The sequence below is a fragment of the Stigmatopora argus genome, chromosome 4 (assembly GCF_051989625.1).
Source record: "Stigmatopora argus isolate UIUO_Sarg chromosome 4, RoL_Sarg_1.0, whole genome shotgun sequence".
Classification (NCBI taxonomy): Eukaryota; Metazoa; Chordata; class Actinopteri; order Syngnathiformes; family Syngnathidae; genus Stigmatopora; species Stigmatopora argus.
This window is the reverse complement of record NC_135390.1, coordinates 22,052,596-22,066,266: the sequence shown is the minus strand read 5'-3', so window position 1 is coordinate 22,066,266 and position 13,671 is coordinate 22,052,596. Positions and strand designations below refer to the sequence as shown.

The 13,671-nt window shown below is 41.4% G+C and overlaps 1 protein-coding gene across 3 annotated transcripts in view; it reads left to right on the top strand.

Annotated features, from left to right (window-relative positions):
* Nucleotides 1–13,671, top strand: part of bbs9 (Bardet-Biedl syndrome 9) — a 70,890-nt gene that overhangs the window by 41,440 nt on the left and 15,779 nt on the right. For 2 of the 3 annotated variants that reach the window (XM_077598271.1, XM_077598270.1), the window contains 3 exons: nt 3,628–3,810; nt 4,766–5,045; nt 9,712–9,819. In XM_077598271.1, the coding sequence (XP_077454397.1) occupies nt 3,628–3,810; nt 4,766–5,045; nt 9,712–9,819 (571 nt within the window). Of the gene's footprint in view, nt 1–3,627; nt 3,811–4,765; nt 5,046–9,711; nt 9,820–10,212; nt 10,262–13,671 lie in introns of those variants that run through there. The other variant, XM_077598272.1, reaches the window with a different exon arrangement.

Here is a 13,671-nt window from a genome sequence, read left to right as displayed (position 1 = left end):
TCAAGTCCAACAGGACGCCCCCCGGTCTTCCCCCTGGCGCCCCCCTTGGCCCCGCCCCCTCGAAAAAACTCAACAACAGCGCTAAAGTGTCCTTTAGCGGCGGCGTGATTGATGAGCCGTCAATGGAGGCGACTTCAATGTTTTGACTGCCACGGTCGTGCCTTCGCTTTGACTTTTTTTCTTCGTCTTTTTTTTTCTTTCACACGGTCGCCGCACAAAGAGCTTTGCTCCGCCATGAAAGGTCGTGTGTTCGATACCCCCGCCCTCTCCCCGAAGCCCCGACGTCCATCTTTGTACTCTCCCGTCATCCTATCCCGTGATTTTTTTAACGTGGAAAAACACATTTTTTTCTCCAATAGGCCGCCATTGAAGTTTGAAAAAAGGGGAGGGGCTTAATTGACTGACTTTAATGTCAGAATTTTTGACTTTATAGTTGGAATGATGTCTTAATGGTTCACTCTGTTGATTTGGGGGCTTTTCTGGGTGGCTCCAATTAATTGCCAAGGATTTACGGGTCACTTCCTGTCTGTTGTTCAATTTGTCTTGATTTCAGATCACTTCCTGTTTGTTTAGAGCACAGGTGTCAAAGTGGCGTCCCGGGGGCCAAATCTGGCCCACCGCATCATTTTGTGCGGCCCGGGAAAGTAAATCATGAGTGCCGACTCTCTGTTTTAGGATCAAATTAAAATTGAGTATAGATGTATATTATATTTCCTGATTTTTCCCCCTTTAAATCAATAACTGCTATTTTTTAATCATTTTTTCTGTGTTTTTAGTTCAAAAATCATTTTGTAAAATCTAAAAATATATTTTTAAAAAGCTAAAATAAACATTGTTTTAGATCTATAAAAAAATGAATATTCAGGGCTTTTAATCCAGTTCTTTTAATCCATTTATAAAAAAAATCTAAATATTATATCTAAAATGGTCCGGCCCACGTGAAATCAAGTTGACGCTAAAGCGGCCCGCCAACCAACCCGAGTCTGACACCCCTGTTTTAGAGCAATGCAAAGTCACTTTCTGAGCTCATTTCTTGTTAATTTTTCGGCCTATTTCCACGTCACATTTTGTCGATTATGGGGAATTCTTGTCGGGCATTTTAGGGTCACTTCCTGTTTATCGTTCACTTTCCATAGCTTTTTAAAAGTCACTTCCTTAAACATTTTTCAGATCATTTCCACGTTACTTGCTGTTAATTTTGCGTCACTCCAATTGATTTTTGGGGCATCCCAGCGGTTAGCACAGCCGCCTCGCAGTTCTGACACCGAGGGTTCGATCCCTAAAGTCTTCCGACCTTCCCCTGTGGAGTTGGCATGTTCTCCCCAGGCTTGCATGGATTTTCTCCGGGTACTTCAATTTCTTCCCACATCCCCAAAACATGCACACTAAGCTAATTATGCACTAAATTGTCCCTAGCTATCAGTCATTTGGCCCCGTAATTGGCCGGCCACAAATTCAGGGTGTCCTCCGCCTCCTGGTCGTAATTGGCTGGGATAAGCTCCAGCACCCCCGTCAGGCTAAGCGGTACGAAAAATGACGGAAAGTCGCAAAAGGACAAACTCCGTCAACCTACGTTAGCACGTCTACGCATTCCCCATTATTTACTGTTAGCATCGAGCTAACGGAATGACTTGGCTTGGAAACGTGGCCATTACCGACTTTAAAAACTGACTTTGCCCGGTTGCCAGATCCCGTCCCACCACGGGTCCCGCCCCCCCCCCTCTCGGGTCGCGGCGGTCTTCCGCGCCGCGATGCTATCGGCGCACCCGTAGACAGACGTCTCTTATCACCATTGTGCGTGCGCGCTCCGGTTTTGAGCGGCGACAATAGCGGTTACTGTCTGGCGACCTATCGCGGACGCGATCGCCTCATCGGTCCGTCTCCACGTCGGACGCCCGCTCAAGGCCGAGCGTCTCCCGTATTTTTCCGTCTCTGTCTTTGGCCAAAATGGATGGTTTTGATCCGGTCATTTAAAATGGCGACCGCTCCTCAAATTTGAAACCGCAGCCGCCTAGCTTGCGTGTACTTTAGCGTGTGTTTATTCAGTCGTTATGTTGTAGTCACTCTTGCCATTAGAGGGTGGCGTATTCTCCCAAATTGATCAAACTAAGTAAACACTTTCAAAACAAACCACCACAACGCTTTTGTAATAGCGATAACTCGAAAACTAATTTGACTTTGAAATGTTCTTTCTAGTCCAAGGGTGTCAAACTCGGGTTAATAACATCAACTCGATTTCATGTGGGCCGGACCATTTTAGATATAATATTTAGATTTTTTTAAAAAAATTGGATTATAAGAACTGGATGAAAAGTAAAATACTGCCCTAAATATTCCGTTTTTTTAATAGATATAATTTATCTTTATTTATTTTTTATTCAAAAAAAAAAATCTTAGTAAGGGAAAACACTGTATTATATATATTAATGTGTAAAATACCGTATTATATATACTAATGTGTAAAATACCGTATTATATATATTAATGTGTAAAATACCGTATTATATATATTAATTAATAAAATACTGTGTCATATATATTAATTTGTAAAATACTGTATATATATATATATATTAATTTGTAAAATACTGTATATATATATATTAATTTGGAAAATACTGCCCTAAATATTCCGTTTTTTTATAGATATAAAATCTTAGTAAGGGAAAACATTTAATAATCATTTGTTTTTCATTTCAAATGGAAACTATTTTTTTTTCAAATTATATTCAATATTAAAGTGGAAAACCGAAAATATTTTTATATATTTATTTTTAGATTTTACAAAATGATTTTTGACTTAAAAACACCAAAAGAAAACTGGATAAAAAATTGCAATTATTGATTTAAAAAGGGGAAAATCAGGAAATATAATATACATCTAATCTTCATTTGAATTTGATCCTAAAACAGAAAGTTGGCACTCATGATTGACTTACTCGGGCCGCCCAAAATGAGGCGGCGGGCCAGATTTGGCCCCCTGGCCGCCACTTTGACACCTGTGTTCTAGTCGAATCCGTCCATGAATCATTCCGCCACCAGTTCAATTGCCATTGACGGCGCTCGGCGTCCAATTCCTTTGGACTGGGAGGGATGAAGGAAGGGATCATTTTATGTCCGCTCAGCTGGCATCAATCAGCGTCTTTCTTGGTGGAAGCGAGTCGCCGGCAACAATGGAGGCCTTGACTGGACCCTCGGCTTTTATTTTTTTATCAATACACACACAGACTTGAGAGGGTCTCTCTCGTGGGAGAGCGGTCGCCTTGGCTTGAATTTAACGCCAAATGTACGATCGGACGCGCACGTGAGGATGGACGGAATTCGTCATGTTGTGGTTTTTGCTGACTTAAGCATTTTTTTAACTTGACTTTCAGCTTTGGGGTCTTTAAAGACTCAAATAATCAAAGACACACCTTAACTCCTCATTTATGGACAGTGAGAGACGTCCAGTCATCCTTCTTTGGACAATTTAAATGAGTTTATCCTCCACAGGCGTCCAGTCCAATTTGGGTCGGCGGCTAATGTTCGTTCTAGCTAGCATTTCAATTGAATGGAACTTTTTGACCTTCAGACTTGATTTTTTTCATCGGAACTCACCTGTCTTGTCTTGCCATTGTTGCGTCGAAGGTGATGTTGCTGGCGGAGGAGGCGGAGGAGAACGCTCGGCAGCTGGAGGAGGCCTGGGCGCGCTTGAAGAGCTCCACGCAGCTCCTGGTCCTCCTGCTGTCGCTGGGCCACGGCCTGACGCCCGAGCAGACCGCCATCTTGGAGGCCAGCATGCTGCCTCTGCTGCACGACACGCTGCAATTGGTACGCAAAACTTCACTTCAACTTATACAAAAATGAAATACCGTACTTTCTTGCATATACGCCGTATTTGTCGCTGCAAAAAACGATGACTGAAAATACCATACTTTCTTGCACATAGGCTGTAAATGATGGCGGAATCCAGGGTACGGCTTATATGCGCACAAATTAGACTTGACCTGCACCAAACGCTATGAATAAATAAGATTTTTCAGCGTGGATTTTCACATTTTTATGAACTTTAAAGAAAAAAAGTAAATAATTAATAGCAGAAAAAAAATCGCAAAGTAGGGTCACCCCTATTACAACTTTTTTGTAGCAAGAGTGGCTTCCACTTATGAGTTTCAGCGTGGATTTTCATGTTTATGAACTTAGAAAAATATATATATATATTTATTTTTAAAGTTCATAAACATGTGAAAACCCACGCTATATATATTCATTTAAAAAAAAAATAATAGCGGAAAAAAATTGCAAAGTAGTGAATTTGCGATAAGCGAAGACGTGATAATCGAGGGATTACTGTATTGAAGTCATATTAAAATACTGCATTATATATATTAATTTGTAAAATACTGCATTATATATATATTAATTTGTAAAATACTGCATTATATATATTAATTTGTAAAAGACTGCATTATATATATTAATTTGTAAAATACCGTATTATATTTATTGATTAATAAAATACTGTTATATATATTAATTTGTAAAATACTGTTATATATATTAATTTGTAAAATACTGTATTATATATATTAATTTGTAAAATACTGTATTTTATATATATATATATTAATTAGTAAAATACTGTATTATATATATATTAATTTGTAAAATACTGTAATATATATATATTAATTTGTAAAATACTGTTTTATATATATTAATGAATAAAATACTGTATTACATATATGAATGAATAAAATACTGTATTATATGTGTTTGTGAAAAGGGCTGGGAGGAGTGCTGCGACGCGTCGGTGTCCCACCTCCTGCGGACGTGCCTGTCCCGCAGCCCCAAAGAGCAGGCCGGCGCCCTGAGCCAGGCCGGGGGCGTGGGGCCGGCCCTGGCGCTGGCCCCGCCCAGGGACACGGCGCGCCTCAAGAAGCACGTGACGCTGCTGTGCGAGCGGCTGGCCAAAGGCGGGCGCCTGACCCTGGCCGACGCCCAGGCCGACGCCCAGGCCGAGGCCCAGGACCCCGGCCTGCAGGTTCAGCACTTGGTGGCCCCCGGTGAGTCCCTTTTCTCTAATAGACCATCTGCCATTGACGACAATAGATGTCCAATTCAGGCGAGTTGGGAGAATTGGCCTGGAATCACACACACACACACACACACACACACACACACACACACACACACACACACACACACACTCAACACACACTCCTTGTGGCCAGCGTAGCGTGTAAAAAGCAAACAAAAAAGCGCTCAGCGTGGGTGTTTCTCCGCGCAATGGGGTGTAAATGATAGCTTTGGGGCGCTGGAGCATTCCGACACCAACGATTGGACGCGCTCGAGATTCGAATTAGTGCTAAAAAAAGTGACTGGCTTTTTTTGGGGTCCCAAAAAAAAGCGCTTGTTTGCAAACATTTATGAGGAATGGACTCTTGTTGGACATCCAACTCGCCTTTATTGGACAACTACATGTTTGTTAAATTATATGTGTAAAAAATACTTTTCAAATAGAAGCAAACTAGACTAAAAAAAAAGTTTAATTTTACATCGTCAGTGGCAGCAAATGATTTTTTTTTTAAATGACATGGCACCCAATCATTTTTCTGCAGTAAATTGGAATGAGTTTATCACTAGTACTACTACTACTACTACTAGTAATTTATAACTAGACTCGTTGGACATGAACTCGCCTTTATTGGACAACTACAAGATGTTTATTAAACTATATCTGTAAAAATACTTTAGAAATACAAGCAAACTAGAGTAAAAAAAAAAGTTAGCGACATCAGTGGCAGCCAATTATTATTATTTTTTTTTTAAATAACGTGGCATCCAATCATTTTTCTGCAGTAAATTGAAATGAGTTTATCACGAGTAGGCGTCCAATCTCTATTGCAGGACGACATTTGTCAGTTCACTGCCAGCCCTCGCATTTCAAAAGAATTGGACGTCAAGCGCAATGCTGGCAGCCAAAAAGTTCAAGCAAAAAAAATCACGTGGCGTCCAATCATTCTTTTGCAGTCATTGGAAATGAGTTTATCACTAGTAGACGTCCAATCCCTTTTGTAGGGAGGCATTTGTGGGTTTGCTGCCAATCCTCCCACTTCAAATGAATTGGACATGTAAGGTAGCCAAAGAGTTAATATCATATAAAGTAACACATAAGCGCGACTGTGTATTTGTGTATTTGTGTGTGTGTTTGTGTATTTGTGTGTGTGTGTGTTCCAGTTATTTTCGCAACGCTGCGTCGGTCGCTGTGGTTTGAGGCCACCGTTTATTTTCGACTTGAGAGGATGGCCTTGCGCTACCACAACTTGTGTGTGTCTGTGTGTGTGTGCGCAAGTGTGTGTGTGTGTGTGTGTGCGCAAGTGTGTGTGTGTGTGTGTGTGTGTGTGATCATATAGAATGCGTGTGTTCATTTTTTTTATTTTAATTTTAATGTGCTACGTCTGTTTGCGGTCGTATGGTGATGATGTCGTGTTTCCGTGCACATGCAATCATATGTTGTGTGTGTTTTGATTGGGTATATAAATTTTGTGTGTGTGTGTGTGTGTGTGTGTGTGTGTGAACACATATGGCTTATACATATAGTATTTAAATTTGTGGGGGTGCACGCAGCTGTCTTTGTAGTGTCTCCGTGGCGTATGCAAATTGAAGAGTGGAGCTCCCTACTTGGATAAAAATAACCGGCCGATCGATAATTAGCAGCAGCTGTTCTCTTCCAGGAAATATGAAATATTGGCGATGTCATCACGTGCACATTTTACGACGTATAGCGGGATGGCGAGGGGGCGGAACCCGAACTTTAATGGCGATTGACGTTTGAAATGGCGGTGAATTGATGACTCAATCACCATAAATAGAATAAATAATATACAAAATAGTCCAATTAAAAAGTAACAATAAAAATAAGCATACAATCATAAGACCCTTAATTTATGTTTCTTTTTTTATTGAATTTGTCAAACTTTTTTTTTCAATTTCAAATTATTATGAATTTTTACTCATTTGAGATTTGCCCAATTTCACTTGCATTTTTTTATTTGGATTTTCTTATTTGGATTCTCTTATTTTGACTCTCTTATTTTGACTCTCTTGTTTTCACTCTCTTGTTTTCACTCTCTTGTTTTCACTCTCTTGTTTTGACTCTCTTGTTTTGACTCTCTTGTTTTGACTCTCTTGTTTTGACTCTCTTGTTTTGACTCTCTTTTTTGACTCTTTTTTGACTTATTTTGGTTTTCTTATTTTTTTGGATGCATATTTATTGCCCAATTTCACTTGCATTTTTTTATTTTATTTTCTCTCTCTTGTTTTGACTCTCTTGTTTTGACTCTCTTGTTTTGACTCTCTTATTTTGACTCTCTTATTTTGACTCTCTTATTTTGACTTTTTTATTTTGGTTTTCTTTTTTTTTTTGGATGCATATTTATTGCCCAATTTCACTTGCATTTTTTTATTTTATTTTCTTATTGAATATGAATTGAGTTTGCTTTCCAACGTGAGATGAATTTGCGACAAACATTGTCGTCCAATTGGACGTCCACGGCAGGCGAGCGGTTAAAAATCTTCCCGCAAATTCCAAATTATTTGCCGCGCAAACGTCGGCCCGTCGGGCCGTAAATAGTGTCGTGGCGTGGCGCGGCGCGGCCGCAGGCCAATTGGCGCTGTGGGCGCTTTCGGCGCGGCGGCGTCTCCCCGCCGCTTTGGGCTGCAATCTCCCGGAATAAAGCAGGAATGTGCCGACGAGACGCAAAAGGCGGCCGGACGGACAGACGGTCGGTATTTGCAGACGCCGACGACCTTCTTCCAGCTGTCGCACTCGTTTGTTTGTCCGCCGTCTGTCGTTTTTCGGAGCAGAACCCGCCGCGGCGGCGGCGGATGCGCCAAAAGCGCCAAAAACGTCCCCACGCAAACATTCCAAAACAAATGGGATGCAAACCAACAGGAATAATATTGAATATTTACGTGTCAAATAAGGTCAAGGACAGGCGGTCCGCTGTAGAGTGGTTAGCACGTCCGGCTCGCAGTTCCGAGGCGTAGGGTTTGGTTCCCGGTGGGTTCGGACCTTCCCGTCGGGGTTCGCATGTAATCTGGTTTTCCTCACGTGTCCAAAAAAAAATGCTAAGCTAATTGTATGCTAACTTGTTCCTAGCTTGTCCCTTAAAACATGCATGCTAGGCTAATTGGATGCTAAATTCTTAGCTATGAGTGATTGGTTGGAAATTTGAATGGTCATTCATTCAATTAAAAATAAATAAATAAATAAAATAAAAATATAATAAAGGCATTCAATTCAATTTGATAGCAACACAATGATTCTGATTAACAATAACATAATTGATTGCCTTTTACAGTTAAAACCAATCGGAAGCTTTCATTTTAAAGCAAAAATAAATAATCATAATAATAATTTTTCACCAAAGAGCAGTATAAACCACATTTGATATGAGATATTTTATATTGAATAACTTTGACAAGATTCAAATCAGGGGCTCATTCGTACTGTTAATCTTTATTATAACAATTATTAAGAATTGATTTTGTTTTGTATTTTTACTAGTACTCCTCATTTTCTATTATTTGTTAAAATACTATATGATTATTTAATAATTAAATGAAAAATATTTTAGAAATTGCTCATTGTATGTACACATTGTGTATTTACGTCTTTATATTTGTATGTGTGTGTAGTACGTACTTGTACTGTTTGTGTTATATGGATCGAATGAGTAAAAAAAAAATATTATAGTAATAATAATAATAAAGCAACCAGATCTAATTTCAAACAACAAGGACGTAGACGTGGGGGGGACGCGGGGGGAGGGGGCGGAGACACACGCGCATTCTCAGACTACTTAAGGTCGACATGATAGCCACTTTGTGTGTGTGTGTGTGTGTGTGTGTGAGGGGGGGGGGCACAAAGGCAACATGTGTGTTGGGCGCAGGAAAGCGGCGCAAAGCTGGGAGGGATCCACTGGGTTGGGGATGGGGGGGGGTGGCGTTTTGGGATGGATGGATCGTTGGGTGGGGGGCGGGGCAGCAAGCGCTCACCTTAGTCAATGCGTCTTCTGTGATCGATCGCCAGCTTGTGTTACGTAGCGCTTTTATGATGGCGGTCATCAACTTGTTGATATTTTTAGAGTGGACAAAATATTGGACGTCGTTTTTTTTTGTTAGCGGTTAGCATGGCGGCCTCGACGTTCTGGGGTCGAGGGTTCGATCCCAGGTGGGTCTTCACTGCGGTGTGGAGTTTGCATGTGCTACTGGTGGGGTTTTACATTAGATTAGAACTTTTTTCATCCCGTATTCGGGAAATTTCTTGGTTCCAGTAGCAAGAAAGACAAAAAACACAAAGACATTGTAGACCTAGCTAAAAAAAATGGAGCCACACACAGGAAGTCCACAAGGAGGGACCTTCTGCAGACTGAGATTGAGTTTACCTTTTCTCCGGGTACTCTGGTTTCCTCCCACATCTCAAAAAGATCCATGCTAGGCTAGCTGGCTAACAGTCTAAATTCCCTTACCCTAGCTACGATTGGTCTCCCTGTGCCCTGCGATTGGCTAGACAGAATTTTTTGGGATGTCGATGAGTTTGTCGCTAGATTGGACGCCTTTTACCTTCGACGCCAGCTGACAAGTTCCATAAAAAAATACAAAGGATTGATTTTGTCCTCCAAAATGTCTGTGAAAATGATTATTATTTTTTTTGTGGTCGCCAAGGTTCGGACGCGGAGGCTTTTGGCGAGATGGCGGGTGACGAGACGGCGGAGCCCGAGGACGCCGCCAAGTTCGTCAAGAAGAAAGCGTCTTGCAAGAAAGTCCAAAAAGGTAGCGCATCACTCTCCATTGACGTCGCGTCAAAAACACCGAATTTTGTGTACAAATAAGGCCCACAAAAGAAGCTTAAATTCAATCTTTGCAACACGTCAGTAGTCACAAGTGAGGGTAAAAAAAAAAAGAAGCTAGCCGGCCAATAAAGATAGATTTAAATGCGGCGGCGTTGATCCGCCATCAAAAGGCGGATTAAAAAAAATCTCCGGCGGCTGTCGTGGGGGCTTTTGGAGGGGGGGGACATGGGGGGGCTTCCACTTTCCGCCGCCGGCAAATAGGCGCAACATGTTTGTTTACGTCAGCGTCGGACGCCGCCCCGAAATAGAACGCCGGCTCGCCGATCTTAAAACGACCTTGTCGCCGCTAATCCCGCTTTTTTATTTTTTTAAGTTACATTTTAGGTCAAATTAATCGACGGGCTCTTTTGAGGGAAAACTGCCGGGTCTCCCGGGCGGGACGAATGGATGGGACGCCTGTTGGCTGAAAAAAAATCACATTTTGATTTATAGCTTTCGTTTGTGAGGTTGTCTATCGTTTTTCATCTCAGCAGTCATATTGAAAATAAATCCAAAAAGTCATGCCTGAATATGTATTTAACTTTAAATAGATTTGTATAATTGCTATATCATATAGAAAGTTATTGAGGGAATTTGAAATTAAATGAAAATTGAAAATTAATTAGATAAAATTAAATGAAAATAAAATACAATAAAATTAAATAAAATTTAAAAAAATAAATTAAATAAATTAAAAAAAAATAATAATAATAATAAAATTGAATAAAATTAAATAAAATTGAATAAAATTGAATAAAAATTTAATAAAATTGAATAAACTTTTAATAAAATTAAATACAATTAAATACATTTAAATGAAATTAAATGAAATGAAATTAAATGAAAATTAAAAATTGAAAACATTTAAAAAATATGAAAATTCTGCAATAAGAAAAAAATAGTTTTTAAAAATATTTTTAAAAATATAAAGACAGAATCACCTCCCTTTCTTTTAGTTTATTTTTGGTTTCATTTATTTGTAATTTTTTACATTTTTATTTTGATCCCCTCCAGCAGCCATTAAGCTAATGATATGACGCAAATTTAATATTTAGCACTTTTAAAAGTTAAAAATGATCGACAAAAGCACAAGTTGATCATCAGCATTTGAGGAAAAATATACTTTAATAGCTCAATTCTAAAATCAAGCGAGCGCCCTTATTTTGAAACCACGTTCCACATTAGCATAGCGCTATCCCGCTAAAAGCCGTCCGTCTATACGCCCGTCATCTCGAACCCGGAGACGCCAAGTGGCTTTCGCCTTTTGCCAAGTGGCGGACACCCACCCACGCGGAGGGCGAGCGCGCCCGTGGCCAACCCGCTTATTTTCAGCCCGAGGCGCCCAGACGGGACGTGTTTGCGTTGGGTCGCTCCAGAAAAGCAGCTGTCATTTAGGCAACGCAGCAATTTGAAGGCAAAAATACAAACTCCCGCCCGCGACCACCGTGACGGACGGACGCACGCCAAGCATAGAATTTCCACATTGGCTTCCGACCTTCCCGCGTAGAATTTGCGTCTCGGCTCGCGTGGTTTTTCCCCGGGTGTTCCGCTTTCCTCCCACATCCCAAAAAACATGCACGCTAGGCTAATGGTACGCTAAAGTGCCTTCCGATGTGAGCGCGATTGGTGGTTTGTCTCCTGGTGCCCCTGTAGTTAGCGGGGATAGGCTCCGGCACCCCCGTCCAATGGGATTGGGCCTCTCTTATTTCTAAGAAAAAACAAATAGTCCGTTTAATGCTTTTGGAAGGCGTCAAAGTCTGAGGAGAAAGTCATGGGAAAAGAAAAAGACGGCGGGGGCCTCCACGCTCGGGCCCCCCCGACAAATAACCCGGAACGGGCGTCCGTTCGTCCGGAGGATCGTTCCTCGGAGAGCGGTCGCCGGGAACGGACGAGCCTCCTCCGGGACGGCAAATTGCGCTTTTGCGTTCTAGCGCAAGACGCTAGTCGATTGGTCGCTGGCTGACAGGCGTCCCACTTCAATAAACTCATTCAAAATATTTCCAAATCCTCTTATTCTGAAGGGTAAAAGCATGTTTATTTGCTGTCAGATCTCCCACCTCAAAGGGATTGGACGTCAACCGGTGAAAAAAATTGTTGATGCGCTGCTGCCCTCCCACTTCAATAAATTCATTCAAAATATCTCCAAATCCTCTTATTTTGAAGGGTTAAAGCATGTTCATTTGCTGTCAGATCTCCCAACTCAAATGGATTGGATGTCAACCATTGAAATAAGATTAGGAGGGGGAAAAAACGACAAAACTAAAGTCGTCTCATGACTTATTTTTACGCGACGTGAAGCGGGGAGGTTTGCCAATTTCAACTTTTGAGAACATCAGGTCTGTATCAACGCAAAACGGATTAAAGCGCCATATTAGGACAGTGAAATAAGAGTAGGATAGGGGGGAAAAGTTATAAAACGACAAAATAAAAGTCATGAAATGACTTATTTTTACGCGACGTGAAGCGGAAAAGTTCGCTGACTTTGAATTTTGACAACATAAGGCACAGGTGTCAAAGTGGCGGCCCGGGGGCCAAATCTGGCCCACCGCATCATTTTGTGTGGCCCGGGAAAGTAAATGAGTGCCGACTTTCTGTTTTAGGATCAAATTAAAATGAAGAGTATAGATGTATATTAAATGTCCTAATTACCCCCCTTTTCAATCAATCATTGTCATTTTTTAATCCATTTTTTCTGTGTTTTTAGTTCAAAAATCATTTTGTAAAATCTAAAAATATATTTTTAAAAAAGCTAAAATAAACATTGTTTTAGATCTATAAAAAAACTGAATATTCAGGGCTTTTAATCCATTTATAAAAAAAAAAATCTAAATATTATATCTAAAAGGGTCCGGCCCACATAAAATGGAGTTGACGTTAATGCGGGCCGCAAACCACCCTTGACATAAGGTCTGTATTCGACGCAAGACCGGGAGGGGAAAAAAAGTCCTAAAAGGACGAGATTAAAGTCGTTACAGCACTTATTTTTACGCCAGTCGAAGCGGGGTCCGGGTTTTGGCGGCGACGCGTGCCCCGAGGCCAGCCGGCGGGCGGGCGGCATAATAGCGACACAGAAGCCAACGTTTGTTTGAAATAAAGAAGCCCTTTGTGCGGGTGGGTCTTTCTCCCCCCCAAACTTATCTTCTCAATCCTCCATCTTGTGCTTGCGCCCCCCCCCCAATCCCCCCCGTACAAGCCCGCACATTATGTTATTAGTTCCAATTTCTCCTCCCGCGTTTGATCCCCAAAATGACAAAAAAAATGAGCCCGAAAGGGACTTTTTTTTCTCTCTAGCCGATGCGCCGAGACGCTTCCTTATCAAAACATCCCGCGGCTGAAAAGACGCATTCACGGAGCGTCCGAGCCCGTAAACTTTATCAAAGGAGACGTGTCAATTAGCCGATGGAGGGAGGGGGGGGCGAAGGGGGGAGGTGGGGTTCAGAGTTCAAGCCGGGGGTTCTCGGTCAGCTGTCGCTAACTATAAAAACCGACTGTGTTCCTGACAAATGTGCATTTTCCACGTTAACTAAACACGCTGATTCGCTGTGACTTTAAGGACGTACTTACATGCGTGTGTGTGTGTGTGTGTGTGGAAACGTCCGTGTATTTTTGCACGCTTGAAAAATGACCAGTGCTCCAATGGTTAAGTCAACAAGATGGTTAAAAAAAAACGGCTGGAGTGAGTGGGTTGCCGGGCAGACAAAAAAAGACACGAAAACAGCCAAGGACGCGGAATGTTGCGCAATCGCCCTTTTGCGATGGCGCGTACACGACCGTCAATGGCAGGCAACAAGTT